The 19194-nt window shown below is 49.0% G+C and overlaps 1 protein-coding gene and 1 non-coding gene across 2 annotated transcripts in view; both read right to left on the bottom strand.

Moving 5' to 3' along the window:
* The window catches only part of LOC115520002 (neuroblastoma breakpoint family member 6-like), a 30763-nt gene extending 21049 nt beyond the window's left edge, over positions 1 to 9714 (bottom strand). Inside the window, 4 exon segments of the mRNA XM_030323942.1 lie at positions 2033 to 2243; positions 8209 to 8370; positions 8372 to 8458; positions 9619 to 9714. Coding sequence (XP_030179802.1) covers positions 2033 to 2243; positions 8209 to 8370; positions 8372 to 8458; positions 9619 to 9645 — 487 coding nt within the window. The 5' untranslated portion in view covers positions 9646 to 9714.
* A 7423-nt stretch (positions 9715 to 17137) lies between these two features.
* Positions 17138 to 17301, bottom strand: LOC115522679. Its single transcript, XR_003971563.1, has one exon. It is a non-coding gene; the product is annotated as a U1 spliceosomal RNA (small nuclear RNA).
* Positions 17302 to 19194: the final 1893 nt, after the last annotated feature.

Below are 19194 nucleotides of genomic sequence, written 5' to 3' on the forward strand. Positions count from 1 at the left end.
CCCCTGACACTCACCCTGATCATGGCCACTCACCCGAGCTTGCAGCCTCTCAGGCAGGACACTAAGCAGGGACATGAACTGAGGCCCTTAGGACCACAGGACTGACTCATGGTTCCCTTGAGTTGGATAATGAGCACATATCTCAAAGGCAAAAAGTTCACCCGCATACTCTTGTGTGCACTATGGTGCGTAAAACCAGAAGGACCTGAAAGCGATACGGCCAAACACTAACAAAGCTTGTGGTGTCAGAAGCAGCAGACGGGGTGGGGCGCCTGAGTGGCTCAGTCAGGCGAGCTTCGACTTGGGCTCGGGTCATGACCTCGTGGTTTCTGAGTGCAAGCCCCTGCAGCAGGCTCACTGCTCTCAGCGCAGAGCCCACTTCTCGGATCCTGTGTCCCTCGCTCACTGCCCGTCCCCTCCACTCAAAGCAGCAGGGACTATGACAGCAGCAGGATCACAGAGGAGGAATGTGAGGCACAGAAATCGGGGCAGGGCAGCATGGGGGGGAGCACAGGAAGACTGGCCCAGAGCCATACTGTGTTCCCTCCACCCCAAGCTCCTGGGTGATGTCTTCCTTCGTCGTCTTCACAAGTGGTTTCCCGCACTTGTGTCATGGTTATCAGGAAAGATGCAAAGAAAACTTTGCTTGTCCTTTCCCCAAAGCTCATCATCTCTTCACCTTGCTAAAGAGCCGCTTCCAACATTACTTTTCTCCCCATCAGTCATTTGTAATCCCACCTCCCCTTGTTTCATGGAAAACTCTTGGTAAGGAAACGGCAACAGTTCGGGCTCAGAGTCGTCAGGATTCCTTCCCATTGCCCCGCTGCACACATGCCCCTAACTCAGGATTCCTCCCGCCATGGCAGCCCCCTCTGAATGAACAGGCAGCTGGCCTCCCCATTCCAGGCTGACTGTGGGGGAGGGCCAGCTCCACACACTGGCTTGGGCGGTCACCGGGGCGGTGGTCTCCCCCGCTCACCCTCATTCTCACCGGGCCGCTTGACTCCTGGCCCAGGCCTGGCCCTGCTGGCCATCCTGCATCCTTGAAGGTTCCCCAGCTCAGGGAGACACACAGGAGGGAGCACAGATTGTCTGATGGGCCTTGAAATGCCCTCTACCTCGCCACAGGGTGTCAATGGCTACCGAGGACTCAGGAAGCAGAGCCTGTGCCCACGAAGCACGGCTTCCCTCTCATCAGGGGAGTCACTGTCTGGACGGCATCGCTCGTGGATACCGCAGTTTCAGGGAAAGCAGACCCATCTTCCAGCTCCTTGCAAGCTGGCCGTGTCCCCTGGTCCCCACCCGCGCCCCGTGTGCACCATCAGCAAGTTTCCCCAGTGAGCCAGCTCGCTGCTTTGCCAATGGAACCTCAGACAAGTGTGACGTGATGGAGTTCATTAGTCCGAGACACGAAGGCCAACGGTGATGCAGGATGTGACACACACACACACACACACACACACACACACACACACACACACAGAGGATCCCGAGAGGACCAGGCATTTCCGGGTCTGCGTCAGGAATCAATCACTAGAAAGTTAACTCGAACCCCGCCCTATACAGCACTGCAAACCAACCTGGAGAAACTGCTAGTCTCGCTTTCCCCATTCTTCCCATCCTTAGCAAAATGAGGGTAAGACACCCACTTCTACTGGGTCGCCCGGGAGCTTTAGTCTGTTAAGCGCCCAACTCTTGATTTTGGCTCAGATCATGATCTCACATTCCTGAGATCGAGCCCCACGTCAGCCTCTGTGCTGACAGCACCGAGCCTGCTTGGGATCCTCTATCTCCCACTCTCTCTGCTCCACCCCGACTAGCACTGTCTCTCTCAAAACCGACAAACATACATTAAGAAATACCCACTGCTACTTTTCCTGGATTGTGGTCACAATGGAATTTATCGTGACGATGGAAATAGAGAAGACAAAGTCCGCAGAGGGCTTTCGTTTTCTCTCCACACAAAGCCAATTCCTGTCTCCAGGAATACGGACAGTCATCATTTTGGTGACCCTGACCTTGTAGGACTTACTATATTTCTGCAGCTGGTTGGCCAGGGAGTAGGCAGTAGCTTCGGATACAAGGAATTTCTCTCTGAGGTCTCGGATGTCCTGCTGGCTTGCTTCCAGCTTGGACTGAAGCTCCTGGTTGAGTTCCAAGAGGCTCATTTCTGTCCCTGGGTCAGACACCGGGTCAAGAGGTGCTGCCATGGTGACATGTGGCAGAAGAGGTAGAGCTGGGGACTGGGGAGAAGAAACCAAACACATGACGGGTTAAAAACAAGTGAAATCAAGTAGGTTCAATCAGGACTGAGGGGCGAGGACACAGGAATTCTTTACTTACTATTGGGAACAACTTGAACAACACCCCACAGCACTGGAGAGTCAGCAGCTACAAAAAGAAGGTTCGAGATGCCAGAGGCGAGAGCCCAAGGCACTGCCTGTAGCTCAGACTCCAACCGGAATGACAGACCGAGCACCCGGCACGCCACGTGACGGTCTGCAGTTGCAATAACAGAATTGGAACGCGGGGGGTGTCATGGAACCTTGGGACCCACTGCCTACCAGGTGCCAAGGCTACGCGGATACCCAAGGCTGCCTAGTCTCCCCTGAAGGTCACCACTGATGGGGACCACCCCTCAGCGGCCACTCTCAGTAGTTGTCTACCCTTGTGCTCATACCACAGATCCCATATCTCTCTCTGTCTGTCTCTGTTTTAAGTTTATTTACTTATTTTGAGAGAAAGCACGAGCACGTGAGCGGGACGGGGTGGAGGGAGAGGGAGAGAGAGAGAATCCCAAGCAGACTCTGTACTCTCTGCACAGTACCGTACAGGAGGCTTGATCTCATGAACCGTGAGATCATGACCTGAGCCAAAATCAAGAATCAGACACTCAACCCAATGAGCCACCCAGGTGCCACAGACCCCATCTCTTTCCAAACACATCTCAGCATCGTTCTCACTGTTCATTCTTGTGTGTGCATAAAAACATCAAGGCAGAAATAGTTTCCCAGGTTTTACTAAAGGGCTGTCATGAAGCCACCCCACTTCTCTTTAAGGTCAAACAGACCTTCAGGCTTTTCCAGTGAGTGAAAGATTCCAAAGTCTTAGACTGTCATGATGTTCTTCTCTGGGTCTCTCTAGTTTGTCCTCTATCCATTAAAAAGTGTAAGACACGAGGCAGAGTATAATACTAAGTGAATAAATATTTACTTGAGAAAAATGTTTTGTCCCAACTCTCACTGTTCTTCTGGCTGTTTTCCTGTGTTATGAGGCTTCCTATCCCCTCTTGGGGCACCATGTTGGCCTTCCATTAAACTGATGTTGGATATCCCTATATCCTCGACTCCTTCTCTACGTGTGAGTTGCTTTTTTTGTTGTTTTTATAATGTCACTAAACAACCATATTTCATGCTTGTCACTTACGGATTTCATGTGTCTCTCACAAGATCTCTTTCGAACTGTGAAAATGTTAAGTTATACGTACGTCCTTGAATACACGTAGTGACCACCTACTTTGGAAACATCTATAAACTTGAGGCTATTTGATTACGTTCATTTGGCCTACCCTCATATTTAACAGAACGGAGGTTAACAAACCCTCAGTTTGCTCTCTATACTTAAGAGTCTGTTTCATGGTTCGCCTCTCTCTTTACCAACACCCCATTGTTCATCTATTGAGTTCCTTAAATTCCACAGATGAGTGACATCATATGATATGTGTCCTTCTCTGGCTGACTGACTTCACTTAGCATAACACACTCTCGCTCCATCCACGTCACTGCTAGAACGGATACACGAATTCAGTAAAGTCCCAGGGCACAAAATCAACATACAGAAATCTCTTGCGCTCCCACACATCGATAATGAAGCAGCAGAAAGAGAAATCGAGGAGCTGAAACCATGTACAATTGCACCTAAAACCGTAAGATACTTAGGAATGAACCCAACCAAAGACGTAAAAGATCTGCACTCTGAAAACTAGAGAACCCTTACGAAAGACACTGAAGAGGGCAGAAAGAAATGGAAAAACTTCCCGTGCTCATGGATTAGAAGAACAGATATCGTTAAAATGTTGATGCTAACCAAAGCAATCCACACACTGACTGCAATCCCTATCAAAATACCACCAACCTTTTCCACAGAGCTACAACAAGCAATCTTCAACTTTGTATGGAATCAGAAAAGACCCCAAAGAGCCAAAGGAATCTTGGATGACCTCGAAAGCCAACCTTGTACCCCATATCAAAGCGACTGACAGTACTTTTGCTGGAATACGTCTCAGTGTGTATTGCTCTAGAGTGACTTTCCTAAGGCAGCAACGTGCCATTCTAATCTTATTTGAACTTGTCATTCTCACTATCCTTTTTTTTTCATGAAATTATACTTTTTAGTGTTTGTTCTGTTGAATCGCTTTGGGTTTCTCCTCAAGACATTCTTATTGTGATGTGCATGTTCAATATTTGTTACCGATTTCCTGTCATTTGTCATTCTCTTTTCGGCTCGGTCATCTCTCTCTTTTTCAATTCTAACAGTTCTTTATTGGGGTCGAATTGACCTAGAGCAAAATGCACAAACCGCAAGCACACAGCTCAATGAATTTAACGTACGTATGCATCCTGTCACCACCCAGATCGAGATATAGAACACTTTCCTCCGAGGCGCAAAGTTCTCTTCTGCTCCTTGCCGGTCAATACCCATTTCCAAACACAAACACATTCTGAATTCTCACCCTAGACGACTTTTGCTTGTTCTTACACTTCATATAACTGCAATGATGTCGTATGTTCTCCTATGTTCTGTGTTCTCTCACTTGGTGTCTGGTTTTGAGATTTCGTCCTGATTAGCTGTGTGTCAGCCATTGGTTCTGATGCTGCCGAGAAATACTCTGCTTGGGGATTATAGCACAATTTGACTATCTGTGTTCCTGTGGGACAGATCTAGTTTTGGTTATCACTCATAGAGTAAGGACGAACAATCATGTACAAATTGTGTTTTGTGGAGACACCCACTGGTTCCTCCCAGGTATACATCCTAGGAATAAAATGCTTGGGGAAAGCAGAGACACTGACACACACTGTCGCAAAGGCTTTGTCTCCTTTTAGATTTCCGCCCAAAGGTAGGCAGTCCCAGTTTCTCTACATTCCCACATACCTGGTGTTCTCGGTCCTTTTGATTTTAGCCATTCTGCTAGCTGTTAGTGCTCGGTTTAGTTTTCGAATGCTCTTGGTCATTTGGATATCTTCTTTTATGAAGCGCCTTTTGAGATCTTTTCCTCATCAATAAGCTCGGTTCTCTGTAATTTTCTTTGTGATGTGTGTAAGTTCTTTCTGTATTTTGGATAAGGTCGTTGCCATATATGAGGTATTGCAAGGAATTATTCCTGGACTGTGGATTGTGTTTTCACTGTGTATTTTATGATTACTTTTTAAATTTTACGTATTTTGAGAGGGGGAGGGGCAGACAGAGAGGGAGAGGGTGTGTAGTGATTTATGATCAACGAAGGATTTAATACTTTATGAAATCCAGGTTTTTATACTTTTTTTTCTAAGTTCTTTATGTTGATAGAGAAAGTGAGTAGGGGAGGGGCAGAGAGAGAGGGGGAGGGAGAGAGATTCCCAGGCAGGCTCCACACTGTCAGTATGGAGCCCAATGCCCCCGGGGCTCAAACCTGTGAAGTGTGAGATCATGACCTGAGCCAGAATCCAGTGCCCGACGCGGACCTGACCAAGCCATCCAGGCACCCTTCCACATACATTTTAGAATTCGTTGGTAACTTCCCCCCAAAATGCCTACTCCAATAGGAATCAGGGTAATACTGATTTGGTATTCCAACAATATTGAACCTTCTCATCTATGAAGGTGCTGTATACACTTTTACATGTATCTAGATCTCCTTTAATTTCCCTCAGCAATAGTTGTCTGGAGTCTTCCTTATATGTGTTCTTATGCATTTAATGATTGTGTGGATGTGAATCTCTATTGTGTTTATTGAGTTTAATTTTATTTTGTTTTTAAATTTCATTTTCTAAACGCTCACGGTTGGTATGGAGAAATACACTAGATTATCACACGAATGCTACCGAGGGATACTTTGGGTACGTTAGACGGCATTTTTAAAGTGTACCATGTGGGATATGGGTGGCCCAGTTAGTTAGGCATCTGACTCTCTGGACTTTGGCTCAGGCCATGATCTCACGGCTAGTGATTCAAGCCCACACATCGGGTGCTGTGCTGACAGTGTGGAGCCTGCTTGGGATTGTCTTGCTCTCCCTCTCTCTCTACCCCTTCCCTGCTCAATCTCAGAATAAATAAATAAACATTAAAAAAGTAAATAAGGCGTACAATTCAATGCACAGCAAAATCAAACTCCAGCTACCATCAAGACACGGCATTTCTTCCAGCTCACAACTTCCCTTGCGGCCCTTTGCAGTCCATCACTGTCTCCGCCTCAGCCCCAGGCAACCACTGACCCTACAGGTGGGTTTGCATTTTTTAACAACTCTAGGTAGGTGGAACGCTTTGGTGCCTACATTCCTTGGTGCAGCATAAGGATTCTGAAATCCATCCATATTACTGCGCGTATCGCCAGTTCGTGCTTTTTTATCGCTAAGTAGTATTCCTCCGAATGGCTACATCCTGTCGATTTATACAGTCACCTACTAGTGACCTCTGTGTGGTCTCCAGGGTTTAGCCACTGTGAAGAAAGCGATGGGGACTTTTCATGTGCAGATCGGTGTGTGGACATACTGTGTAAATACTTAGAAGTGAAACGGCTGTTCGTGTGAGTGGTCAATGTTTAACTATGGTTCAGCCTCTCTACAAGACTGGACCAGTTTTCATTCCCACAAGTGCTGGAAACTTCTAGTGACTTCACATCCTCACCACATATATTTCCGGTCTTCTTCATTTTAGCCCATGGCGATGGACGTGTAATGCTAACTCACGGTAGCATGAACTTGTGTTCCTCCTGATGACCGAGTGTGTTCTGGAAAACTGACCTCTGTGCTTTGGAGCCAAAATATACCACAAAGACAGAGTCTGAGATAAGGAGGAACACTAACAGCTTTCTTGCTTTCCCAGGCAAAGAGGACGACAGCAGCCTAAGGCCTTCAAAAACTGCCAGCTCCTGCCCCCTGGAGGAAGGGGTTGGGGGGTCTTATCGGGAAAATCAAGGTGTGGCCAGTGGTGACAGCAACTGTGCACATGCTGCTACCCTCCTTCCTCATGTCCTGGGGTGTACCTGCTTCCTGATACACAAGGCTAAGAAGGGAGGAGGGGAGCTTTGCAGAAGACAAGAAAAAGGTTACTTAGTTTAAAATCGAACCCTGCGGAAACATCAGGGAAGCCATTTTGGTTTTTCTTCAACTTTAAGTGGTTTCAAGTGGAGCATCTTTTCAAGTGCTTTGTGGCCATTTGTACATCGTGTTTTGTGAGGTATTTCTTCTTCGAGACTTTTGACCAGGAGCGCCTGGGTGGCTCAGCTGGTTAAGTGTCCGACTGGTGATTTTGGTTCTGGTCATGCTCCCACAGTTCCTGAGATCGAGCCCCACTTCAGGGTTTGTGCTCACTGTGTGGAGCCTGCTTGGGATTCTGTCTCCCTCTCTCTCTGACCCTTGCCTGCTTGCTCTCTATAGCCCTCTCAGAATACATAAAAATAAAAGACTCTTGACCAAATCTCTTCTTGCACTGTCTTATCACACAAAATACGTGTCAGAACAGTACACTGAACACTACACAGCATTACCTTGAGAAATTAATGAACTAAACACACGGAGAGGTAAAATTTGCTGTGGATCGGAAGACCTCAATATGGTTTACATGTCAATTCTTCCCAAATTGATCTACAGATCTGATACAAGGCCAATCAAAATTCCAGCAGACATGCTAGGAAACATTTCTAAGCTGATCCAACACTTCATATGGAAATGGAAAGGATCTTGAATTATCACAGTGATTTTAAAAAGAAGAAGAATGGTGGATGACTCAAGTGCCTGTTCCAGAATGGCCATACACATCTTTTACGCAATTTCGGAGTGATGTATCCTATTATTATTCAGTTGTAAGAGCTTCTGTACGTTCTCACTGAAGCTTGGAAGTTGCTCTGCTCCCTTTGTACGTGAATTCCTTGTTCTGAAATTTGGCCAATATTTATATTAGTTTTTATGTGGCGAGAGAATATGGAAGACCAGAAAGCATTTAACTTACCAGAGAGGAAGACAGATCATCACTGGTCATTATGGAGAGGATGACCCTATGAGATTTAGTGAAGTTGCCTCTGTTTCTCCAGCTGGCCAAGACATAGTGGGTAGTAGCTACAGATGCCAGCCGTTTCCTCTGGACACCTTGGCAGTGTTGACTGGTTGGAGCCACCATGCACCCCGGGTGTCAGTTGTGTCCTAAAAGGCTGAAATCTGGCTGAGGCTCCAGGGATGTTGGGCCAAGGCAGGTCACCCAGCTGTTGGAAAACACACAGGCAGACCAGGACAATCACCGAGGTCATCGCCAGGCAGCTTTGGCCATTTCCTCCAAGGAACCCACCACCACTACACTTCTCATGACTTCCTGTTTACCAGACTGAGATCCCCAGGACCGTTGGGAGAATGTGTTATTCACCACTGTATTCGGGGTTCCTAGCATCGAGCCAAGCACTGAGGAGGCCCTCAGGGACTTCCTTTCACTGATCAAATACAAGTTGCTGCCAATCTCTGACCATCTCAACTCCATTCCAGTCACAAATGTCCACTCAGGGGTCCCCTGCTTTCTCCCAAGAGGTAGCGAATCCCCTCCCTCAGAGAGGAACCTGCCCCACCCTCTCCATGTCCCAGGACACTGCCCTGTGGTGAGCTCTGATGAAGACGGGGTTCTCCTCGGGGATTCCTCTCAATGGCTCACTCTGTCATTGGGAAGAGATGTCCTGGGCCTGGACCCCCACTCCAATCCTCTGCTCTGTCACAACACAACACCCCAGTGTAGGAGAGCTACCACATTGTATTTGCATCGTTCTCCCACTGTTTTGTCCTCCTCGGGAAATCGTACTGATTTCCAAGTTCTGAACACAGCCTCAGGAAAATGAAGCACTCAACCAGTAGTCAAGAAAATCACTGGTCAACAGATATTATGTGTAAAGCCTTCCACACTCCTGACCAGAAATTCAGAAGACTATTATTACCATTACGACTTCAGATGCAAGGGTCCCCTGCCCTGGCCCCTCCTGGCCTTAGGGCAAAACGATTTGTGGTAGGAATGGACATCTCCAAATCTGATCCAAACGCCATTGATCCCTCCAAACCCACACTTCCTTGGAGGCCATCCACTGTCAGGGCAGCTCCAACGTCGAAGCTCGGGGACTGGGGCAGAGCCTCATGGTCACACCATCCTACCCTTAGCAACGGTGCTTCCCGGCAGTGCAAACCAACCCCCGTCCGTCCTGTGGGGCTCCCTGGCAGGTGCACCGTTCACTGTGGAGTGCGTTACACCCCCAGTCCTCACTGCTCGCCTCAGGCTGCTCCTTGCAGGGTTGGATGCTACTGTACGCATTCCTCAGTTTCTCCAGATTGTTCTGAGCTCAACTTGCCCGTATCCTCAGGTCCTTGGGCAACCACCTTCCACCATTACCTTTGTCCTTCTCCGGGTTATTCTCATGCTCCACACCTGCTGATTTTCTGTCTTCCATCGGCTCCCTCGGTCCTCTGTTTCCAGTGTGGGCTCAGCCGGGCTCCTGTAGGAGACACACAGACAAGGGACCAAGTCAGGTCTCAGCCGCAGTCCCCAGGACACGTTTAACAGGCACCTCAGTCCCTCGTGCTCTCAGAGAGACTGAGCGGCAAGGGACTTTGGAGAAGTTGAATAACAACCTTACGTTACAGATGAGGAAACTGAGGCCCAGAGAGATGAGGAGATTTTCCCAAACTCCCTCATCGCTTGATGGCAGCAGACACACCAACAGGTGTCTTGGCCGCAAGCTTCCCTTGGACTCTCCTATCACACCCTCCAGGAACCCACATCTGAGTTTCAGAGGACACTGATCAAACTTCAGTACCCCCCCTGCCCCCCTGTTAAAACAAAAATGTCGCAAGGAACTTTCCTGGGACACTTCCTTGTCACACTTCTACAGTCCTGTTGTTTATATTCATTTGATTTTCAAGCCTGCTTCACACAATGAGCCCAAGGTACTCAACAATTAAGTAAAATTCATCACAGCAGAAATTAAAATGTATTGATGTGGTTATGTATAAGACACCGATCTCCTGGGCTGGAAAATCATCTTCCTGACAGCAGGCGCTCTGCCTGCCCTGTTCATCCCGTCTCTGCAGCGCCTCCATTAAGAGACTGCCGGGGAAAACGTTCAGTAAATTCTTGTCAAGCAGATAAATAACAGTTATCAGGAACAACTGCCTTTTACTGATCTCTAGTCCCAAACACATTTCCAAACAAACCCTATCCCAGATCTGTGACAAAGCAATAAAAGCACAACTTTAAAAAAGCATTCCAGGATTCCAAAACCAGCTTTACCACACGTCACATACACTTTGGTGGATGATTTTATTTATTATCTTTTAGAGCACCTTTTCCTCATGTAAAATAGAGAACGTATACTGTAAATAGAAGGCAGCATCAACCACTCGGGTGTTGGATGTGAAATGTGACATCGTGCAGCAGACAGGACTCCAGACCCTGGGCACCAGCTGTGGGGCTGAAGGTCACCTACATCAGAGTCACTGTGGTGCCTGTTCAAATCCCATGGGGATAAGAAGCTGCATCTCAGACAAAAATTCCAAGGAGATTCCCAGGTAAGGAAGAAGCCCATTAGTAAACAATGAGCATAGGATGCAGACTCTGAAAGCCCCAGTGCTCACCAGACTGATTCAGCATTGAGATCAAGTCCCTCATTCAAGATGGCTTTCAATGGGAAATGGGGACATTTCTGGGAAGTGGGTCCTGCTTCCGTGATCTGGGCTTTTAGCACCTCCACTGCCCTATAGTTTCCTCCTCTACTCCATTCACTGGGGGATGTCTTCCCTCATGGAGGTCATTTCTTCATGAAGACCTCTGTCCTTTTATTCTCTTCCTGGAGGAGATGGCAGAGATCAGTTCTGGGACTCCAAAGATCTAGGCTCCTCCTAAGCCATCTGGGTATGTGGAAACAATCATGACAGATGGAAATCAGATCAGGGAAGAGGACCCCAGAGGAGGGAGATGGTGAGGGTGGCCCCTCATGGGAGAGACAACCACAACAAGGTCACTGTCAGACCTGTTCAGGTGGGGGCAACATACTTATCAATTCTGTGAGCAGAGAAGCAGCCTTGTCATCCAGACTTCTGATCTGCAGGACTGGGAGATAACAAATGTTTGTTGTCAGAAACCACTGTTTTGTCATTTGGTAATATGCAGCAATGGGGAAGTTCGGATGCTTATTACTAATCCGCTTAGCTTTGTAATGTTTTCAAAGTTGTGTGCTAATCTCTATAAAGAAAAAAGCATGAAAAAACCACAGTAGCAATCTGTTCCTCACTTTCACATGACTGCTCCCAAGCCCTTGTAACATCAGGGACACTGTGAAGGGCACTTCAAGTGCTGGAGAAATGTCTCTTTAATGTTGCCAAACAAACTCTTTAATGTTGCCAAAGAAACATGGTAGAACACTTAATTCCACATAACATTATTTGTAAATCTATCAACTTTCTCCATCTTCTATGGAAGAGTTTTTTTCTAGCTTCTTGTTCTCTTGAGCTACCAGACAAGCTTTTATAGCAAGAACCACTTACCCGCACAGGCAAATCAATTCAAGGAGAGCAATGTAACAGCCACTGTATTATGTTCCCCCAAAGTCTTTTCAATGCAACCTCTCCTCTTCTTTTGACTAGAAAGAAAGAAAAGATCTATTTTGTAAAGTCCTATTTTAATGAAAATGCAAACTTAAATGTCTCTGTTTTCCAATTTTTCTTTTGTTCAAGCTCAATCATGGAGACCTAATTCCTCAGGTTGAGTTCACACTTGGCTCCAACCTGGGCCCTCTGTCAACAGAAGTCAGGGAATCACAATCTCACACCTCTTTGGTGAACCAGCCTCTCACCCTCAAACCCAGAAGAATTTGTGAACCCAAAAGACAGGAGCTCTCACAAAGTGAGAGTGATATATGTGCACTGGTCTTGGCTCAGATTATCTGAGAAAAAAGAGCAGTCATAAAACAGGAACTTTTTTATTCTCTTTGCTCTTTGAAGGAGAGCAAAAAGAAAATCATTCTCTTTGCTCTTTGAAGGAGAGCAAAGAGAAAATCACGTTGATTTCTGCTTTTCTGGGATGTCAGGTAAGTGAGGCCAGTGACTGTAAACTTATTTGAGGAAATCTCTGAATAGGGGTTACTTGTTGGCAAAATAAATGGTAGGTACAAATGCTATCCAGTATCAGCAAGAGAGAGGAACAAAAAAATACTTGAAATTATAGAGAATATGAATTCATAAATCTTCTGTGCAAGACACTAGGGCAGGAATTAGAAAAATTAGGTATGTACAAATATATTTCTAATTTTTTTTTAATGTTTATTTATTTTTGAGAGACAGAGAGACAGAGTGTAAGCAGGGGAGGGGCAGACACAGAGGGAGAAACAGAACCGGAAGCAGGTTCCAGGCTCCGAGCTGTCAGCACAGACCCCAATGCGGGGCTGGAACCCACGAAGCACAGGATCATGACCTGGACTGATGTCAGACGCTAAAACGACTGAGCCACCCAGGTGCCCCTGTAAATGTATTTCTAAACTGAGCAGTTCCATTCACAGAAATAAATACTGGAAAAATATACAAGGGAGCATGAAGATGATAGAGGTAGAGACAGAGATATAGAGATAGAGATGTCCTCCACAGCATTGTTGTAAGAGCAATCACGGGAACCAACTACATCTCCATCAACTGCAGAACAGTTATTTATGATGCTGTATCTGAACCTGAAATGGTCTGCACTTGTCCAAAAGAACTAGGCAGATGATAAAACTGCTAACGGCAGAGGACCAAGCAGAGCTAATACGTGCTGAGTATTTACTCCCTGCCAGGCACTGGGCTCAGTGCTTCACCTGCACCTCTCCTGTAACACCGGGGACGACTCGTGTAGGAGAAACCCCATTGGCCCCATTTTGAAATGAGACACTGAGCCACAGAAAGGAAAATTCAAGACACCCAGGCAAAGTCACACTGTAACTCAGCCAGGCTCGCACCTACAGCTTGTGAGCCCAGAGTGCTCTCTTTCTTGACCTCTAGGTTAGGGATTTCCAGAGAGAAAGAACAAGTCCAGCCTCTGATGTCCTGAATGGCCCTGCTGACATCCCGGCCTGACTGTTTTGTTCTCACGCTGGGAATAAACAGTCTCAGATACAGGATCTCAACCTCAAAGAGACTCTGAACCCTGAGACAATGAGACACAACAAGACTACCTGATTATTCCAAGCAGGCCCCACAAACACCAGGTCACCGTGCAAACTACAACACCCCAAACACCCTCCTCTTTTCGTAAGGAAATGACTGCTGACTCTCACCGCAGTCAAGACGGGCCCGTGCAGACTACCAGTGTTCAAGGTAGAGCAGACCCTGCTTCCTTCCAGCCTCCCCGCCATCAACCAACCACAGCCCTAATCCTGTCATGTGTGGTTCTTTCTACCACTCTCTTACTGAGACCGTGGGGTGAGATCTTTCCGGCTGCAATGATTATAAACCCCCACTTGTTTCATGGGATGTACGTTCCTGCTGATTTGGCTGAAGAGAAATCCGAAATTTCTCCTAAGGTTACGTTTCTCTAAGATTATGCCAGGGGAGACAGGGAACAATTTTTCACTCGTGGTGTAGCAGATTTCCCCAAGGTCGATGTACCTCCTCAAGGTAAGAGTGCTCACTGTACTTGATATTCTCTTATCTCTGCTCCTTTCCTAATATGGGAAATTAACATTTACTAAGGGATACAGAGTTACGATATATGGGCTTTCTCCTGTGTGGGATTTAATGAGAGCTGTCATCATCCTGAACTTGTAGGGAAGTGAGGACAAGGACCACAGGGTGGCAGGGAAAGGTGGCTCTGGGCTTTGGGAGTCACAAATGGGCACACGCAAAAAGAACAATACGTGATTTTGGAAGACGTGCCAGCAAGAAATGTGGCCATAAAGCCCGCTACGTATTTGATCCATGATCCACCAGTCACTTTGCTCACAGATTATCCCTGTTTATCTTGGTCATGATGACTCTTTTAAGAACAGTCAGAGAATTGCATCAGAGCACATCCATCTGAAAAGGACACACATAAAATACTGCATCGCCAAATCAGACCCACCAAACCCACAAATCTTCTCTGGTATCAAGTTTGACGTACATTTTCAAGGATAAAATTAACTGTGTGAGGCGCAAGCAAAGCGACAAGAAATCTCGGACAACCAACACTAACTGCAAGAAACTTCTTCCCACCTTAGGACGTGTTCTGGCCCCGAGTTAACACACGTGCTCTCTAAGTGCTGCATGAAGTCGTCACTTGTACCCAATGAATCTGGTTGAAGTCGATGAACCTGGTAGAAGTCACCTGCTAGGCTGATACTCACCTAACTGATGCGACAGTTTCCAGGACACTAAGCTACATAAATCCACGGGCATATGTTTGAGTCCCTACAGGGTTCTGCTCACACGAGATCCCTCCCACTTACAGGCATGTCGTAGGTCAGGACTCTCCCTACAGTAACTACCATGAGTGTGTTTGCCAAGAGGTTCCTCACTCGATGGTTATGCGGAAAGTTGACTGGGGTACCTTTCTTTCTTTCCAGGCCAGCGTCACTGAAGGAACTGAGCAACTGCAAGGAACCCAGTTCCTGTTCTTCTGTCCAAATTGTCTGGGTGGAGTTTTTAGGCTGAGCTTATAAATCAGCAGGAATCCAATTTTCTTCCTCCGAGAAGAGATACAATGGTTTCTCCCAGCATTGCTCATTGGGCAGTGCAAGTTTGCAGAGAGAGACAGAGAGAGAGAGAGAGAGAGAGAGAGAGAGCGAATGAGAGAGATATCGCCAGGCATGTTATTTTAGCATTGCCATAGTCCTCCCACATTGTCCATCCCACTCATGACAATGCCTGGTTTAAGCATCCTCTCTCCATTTCCCCTTATTACCTGCTTGACCTACATCCTTCCCCCAGTGAGGGAGCCAGCTCAGAGGGTCTGCTTAACCTAGACTAGAGGTGGGGCCAAGGAGAAGTGTGCCTGTGGCTAGAATGGGCTGCCTTCAGAGTGAGCCATAACGTGGCTACAAGCAGTTAGAAACCAGCCTAAAACACCGTTAGGAATAAGCAGGGCCAAACGCCAATGGTATGGATTTTACGTTTCGTATTGATAGCAACTTTCTTGTACAAATACACTTAGACTTACTCACGGGAGCAGGGCATCAGACAAAATGAAAGAAAACTGTGTCAAGTGTGAAAGATACTAAGTTACCAAAGTTACATTGAGTTGTAGAATTGTTTTTTATCCTTTAGCCCCTCATTTCCACACTCAGAACCTAGAAAACTTTCTTCACTGCCCATGGAATTCAATGTGGACACAACAATGTAAACTATTAACCCAAACTTTCCATTTTTTTTTTTTTCCACAAACCTCGTTGAATACCACGTATTGAAATGCCCACTCCCATGTTCAGTGAGACTAGTGAGGGCGGTAAGTAATGCGGTATATCCAGGTAATATTCTGTTTCTTGGCCTACTTCTGTACTCCGCGTGTCAACTGTTCTCCGCCAGGGGACCTCTGGCCACACACGGGAAACCCAACAAACTTAAAATTGTAGGGTCTCTGCGTTGATCTTGAATTGGAATGTCGGTCAACATGTAAGATTCTCTCAGGGCTCAGAATGGCTCTGGATCTGCAAGGACAAAGGTAGTTGCCCCATCCTTTCCTCAGGGAGAGTACCTCCAGATTTCCTGATTCAGGCACCTTATGACGGCCAAGCACATACCACGATTTCCACGTGAGGCAAAATGTTTACAGATGTGTGAAATGCCTTCCATATGCTCCAATCCCTGTGTGCATGTTTCCTGAGTTCCTGTTGTGTGCGAGTCCCCTTTCCCCCAACCCATGGGGACCCTGTGGGAACCCAACCAAATCCCCCTGTGATTCTTTTTGTCTTTTCCATATAATCCCCTCCTTTCAGAGTGTTTTTCTTCTCTTTTTTTTAATGGTTGTTATTTAGTTTTTGAAAGAGAGAGCGCGCGCAGTGCAGAGAGGGAGACACGTAATGCAAAGCAGGCTCCAGGCTCAGAGCTGTCAGCCCAGAGCAGGAGGTGGGTCTTAAACTCAGGAACCCTGAGATCATGACCTGGGCCAAAGTCGGACGCTCAACCACTCAGCTACCCAGGCAGCCCTGGAGTGATTTTCTTTTTTCTTTTTTTTTTTTTTTCCCCAAAGACACCTGTGAGTAGCACTGGCCTTAGGCTCCTGGGAGCTCCCTTGTACCTGCTGGCAGAAAACGGGGAGGCCAGGCAATGGTTGACCACTGCAGCCCCCCTCCCCTCCCCTCCCCTCCCCTCCCCTCCCCTCCCCTCCCCTCCCCTCCCCTCCCCTCCCCTCCCCTCCCCTCCCCTCCCCTCCCCTCCCCTCCCCTCCCCTCCCCTCCCCTCCCCTCCCCTCCCCTCCCCTCCCCTCCTGCAGAGAAAGCACTGAGGCCATCCCTAGGAAATGCGAACACGTGGGGCGCCAAGGAGGCTGCGTTGGTTAAGCATCAAGACTGCAAGCATCCCAAGCATCTGACTTGGGCTCCAGCTCATAACCCAGCTGAGGTCAGGTCCTGAGCTCCCACTTGCAGTCCTGACGCCACACGTGCGGTGAGAGGTCAGAGCCCTCCTGTCCTTTTTACAAAGGCAAAACCGTAAAAAAGCCTTTGTATCAGGATCTGCGTGGCAGTAAGGAACAGTTCGAACCCCCCAAAGGACATTGCTCCCACCGCCAAAAGTGAGAAACAACCCACCACACAGGAGACCAATAAGCAAAGATAGGACAAGTAAAGAACCGCCTACAACAGCAGCAATTTACTCTGCTGTGAAGAGACACCTCTAAGTAAGAAGAGAAAGGAGAAAAAAAACAAGGCAAGGAAGCACGCAGACACATCTGACTTTGAAAGACCGCTGACCAGGGGAGAGCGCGAACGCAGTCCCCCACTACCACAAATTATGCAGTCGAGTTTCCCACGTTTGGGGAAATCGCAGGGGTCAGCACGCCCGCAGTGCAATGGGCAAGCCTCGCCCTGGGAAAACCACCTTCCTGATCATGGTGTCTCCCCTGCCAGGTAAGTATGACTTCCTCCCCCTCCGCCCCAACCCAGCCTCACACGCACCACACTGTACACACACGGTCACTGGCCTCCCCGCACCCCAAAACCCTCCGCACCCACTCCCGTCTCAACCATCCTCACCCCACACACGTCGTCCTCAGACAAGCCGAGCCACAGCTCGGCCACTTCCACAGCCCGGGGAATTCTACCGCCCGGTGGAATTCTACCGCGCCCACCGCGGCCTCATTTCCATAAGGCCACGCCCCGGTCAGGACGCAACGGCCCCGCCTCACTCCCCGCCCCTCCCCGCGTCACCCGGCTCCACGCGCACGCCGTCTCCCTGCCCCCAGCTCCGCTCCCGCCGGGGTCTCAGCGCTGAGGCTTCTCCTCTTCCTCCCGCCCCCCGCCTCCTTCCTCTCCTTGCGGGTCTCCTCCGTCTTCTCCCCTCCACACTGATTTGCTTCCCGCTCGTCTTCCCTCTCCATGCAGCTCCCGCAACGGCCCCTGCGCCCGTCGTGGCGCCCACGCGGCGGGCAGCACCGGGCCGACTGCGCCCGCCTGAGAGGAACACGAGGGAGGACGTCCCCCAGCCGGAGAAGCGCCCACACACCTCGCTCGCTCAGTCTCTCGCTCTGTCTCTGCCCAGAGCCCGGTTTGAAGGAGACACACTGCGATGGCTCCACCTGAGGGGCTCAGCCGCCAAGCCAGTCCCCCCGCACCAGGGCTGGACACCAGAGCGGGGGGACCGAACGTCTGGCAGCTCGGGGCGCGCGAACCCACACCAGTCGTTTGAGAACTGCCGCGTGCCTGCTGCTTTACAGGTGCGTTCGCGGGGCGGGGCGGGGCCGCGGCGCCCCCTGGTGGACGCCCGGGGGGGGCGCACCAGGATCCCCGCGTTGAGGCGGGGGCGGGTCCACGGAAACCTGCCTTGAGCTCACTTAGACCCTCCCCCCACTGCCAGAGGTCACAGCATGGGTTAGTGGGGTCCCGGGCGCCCCACTCTGCCTCTGCCGTCCCTTCCTCCCCCGCTGCGCGCTTCCCCTTGGAGGAGATTTCCGCCAGCAAAGTCCCCCTTCCGTGGGGAAAAGCCAGGTCTGGAAAGCCAAGCAGCACCTACTCGGAAGAGACTAGTCCTGGGGCAATTTCCTGGTCCTGTCCCTCGCGTTCTGGTTTCTGATTTGCCTTTGTCTCCCTTGGGCCTTGACGTGTGCTTGACTTTTACTAGACTGCTGAAATTAGAAGAGACCTGGGGGGGGGGGGCGGGCGTCCGACATTAGTTGTCACCTGAGTCAATAGTGTGGTGGTCCGCGGAAGGATGCCCCCTGCCTGGGAGGTCCCCAGCCTCATCCCGGATCCTGTGAAAATGATCCATCACACAGCAAACGGGCCTCTGCGAAGGTGCTTAGGTCAAGGACCCTGAGATGGGGAGATCGTCCTGGAATATCCGGGCGGCCCCCTGGAATTACAGGGGTGCCTTCAACCTGGAGGAGGCAGAGGAGGAGATGTCTGCCTGCTGTAGCTGGTGGTGCGGAAGATGGAGACAGAGGAAACCAGGGCGGGTGGGACACAGGCGCTCCCTTGCCAAAACCTCCCGACTGCACTGTAGTGAGGTTTCCCTGGATTAAATTGCTCAGTCTCCCTGAGCCTCCAGAAGGGGCGGTGGCCCTGTTGACATCTCCATCTGAGTCTGGTGAGATCCTTGTTGGGACTTGTCACCCACAGAACTGTCAGGTAACAAACGTGTGTCCTTTTAAGCCTCTAAGTTCGCGGTGAGTCGGTACCCCGGCCACAGACAACCCATGTCAGGTGTCTGGCTCATGACGTCAGCGGTAGTTAGATCTGCGGGATGGAACCAATCCTGTATAAATGCTGCAGGTCGTGAGTCTTAGGTGGTCCGGCCAAGCGCTGCTTTTCCA

The sequence above is a fragment of the Lynx canadensis genome, chromosome C1, assembly GCF_007474595.2.
Source record: "Lynx canadensis isolate LIC74 chromosome C1, mLynCan4.pri.v2, whole genome shotgun sequence".
In the NCBI taxonomy this organism is placed as follows: domain Eukaryota; kingdom Metazoa; phylum Chordata; class Mammalia; order Carnivora; family Felidae; genus Lynx; species Lynx canadensis.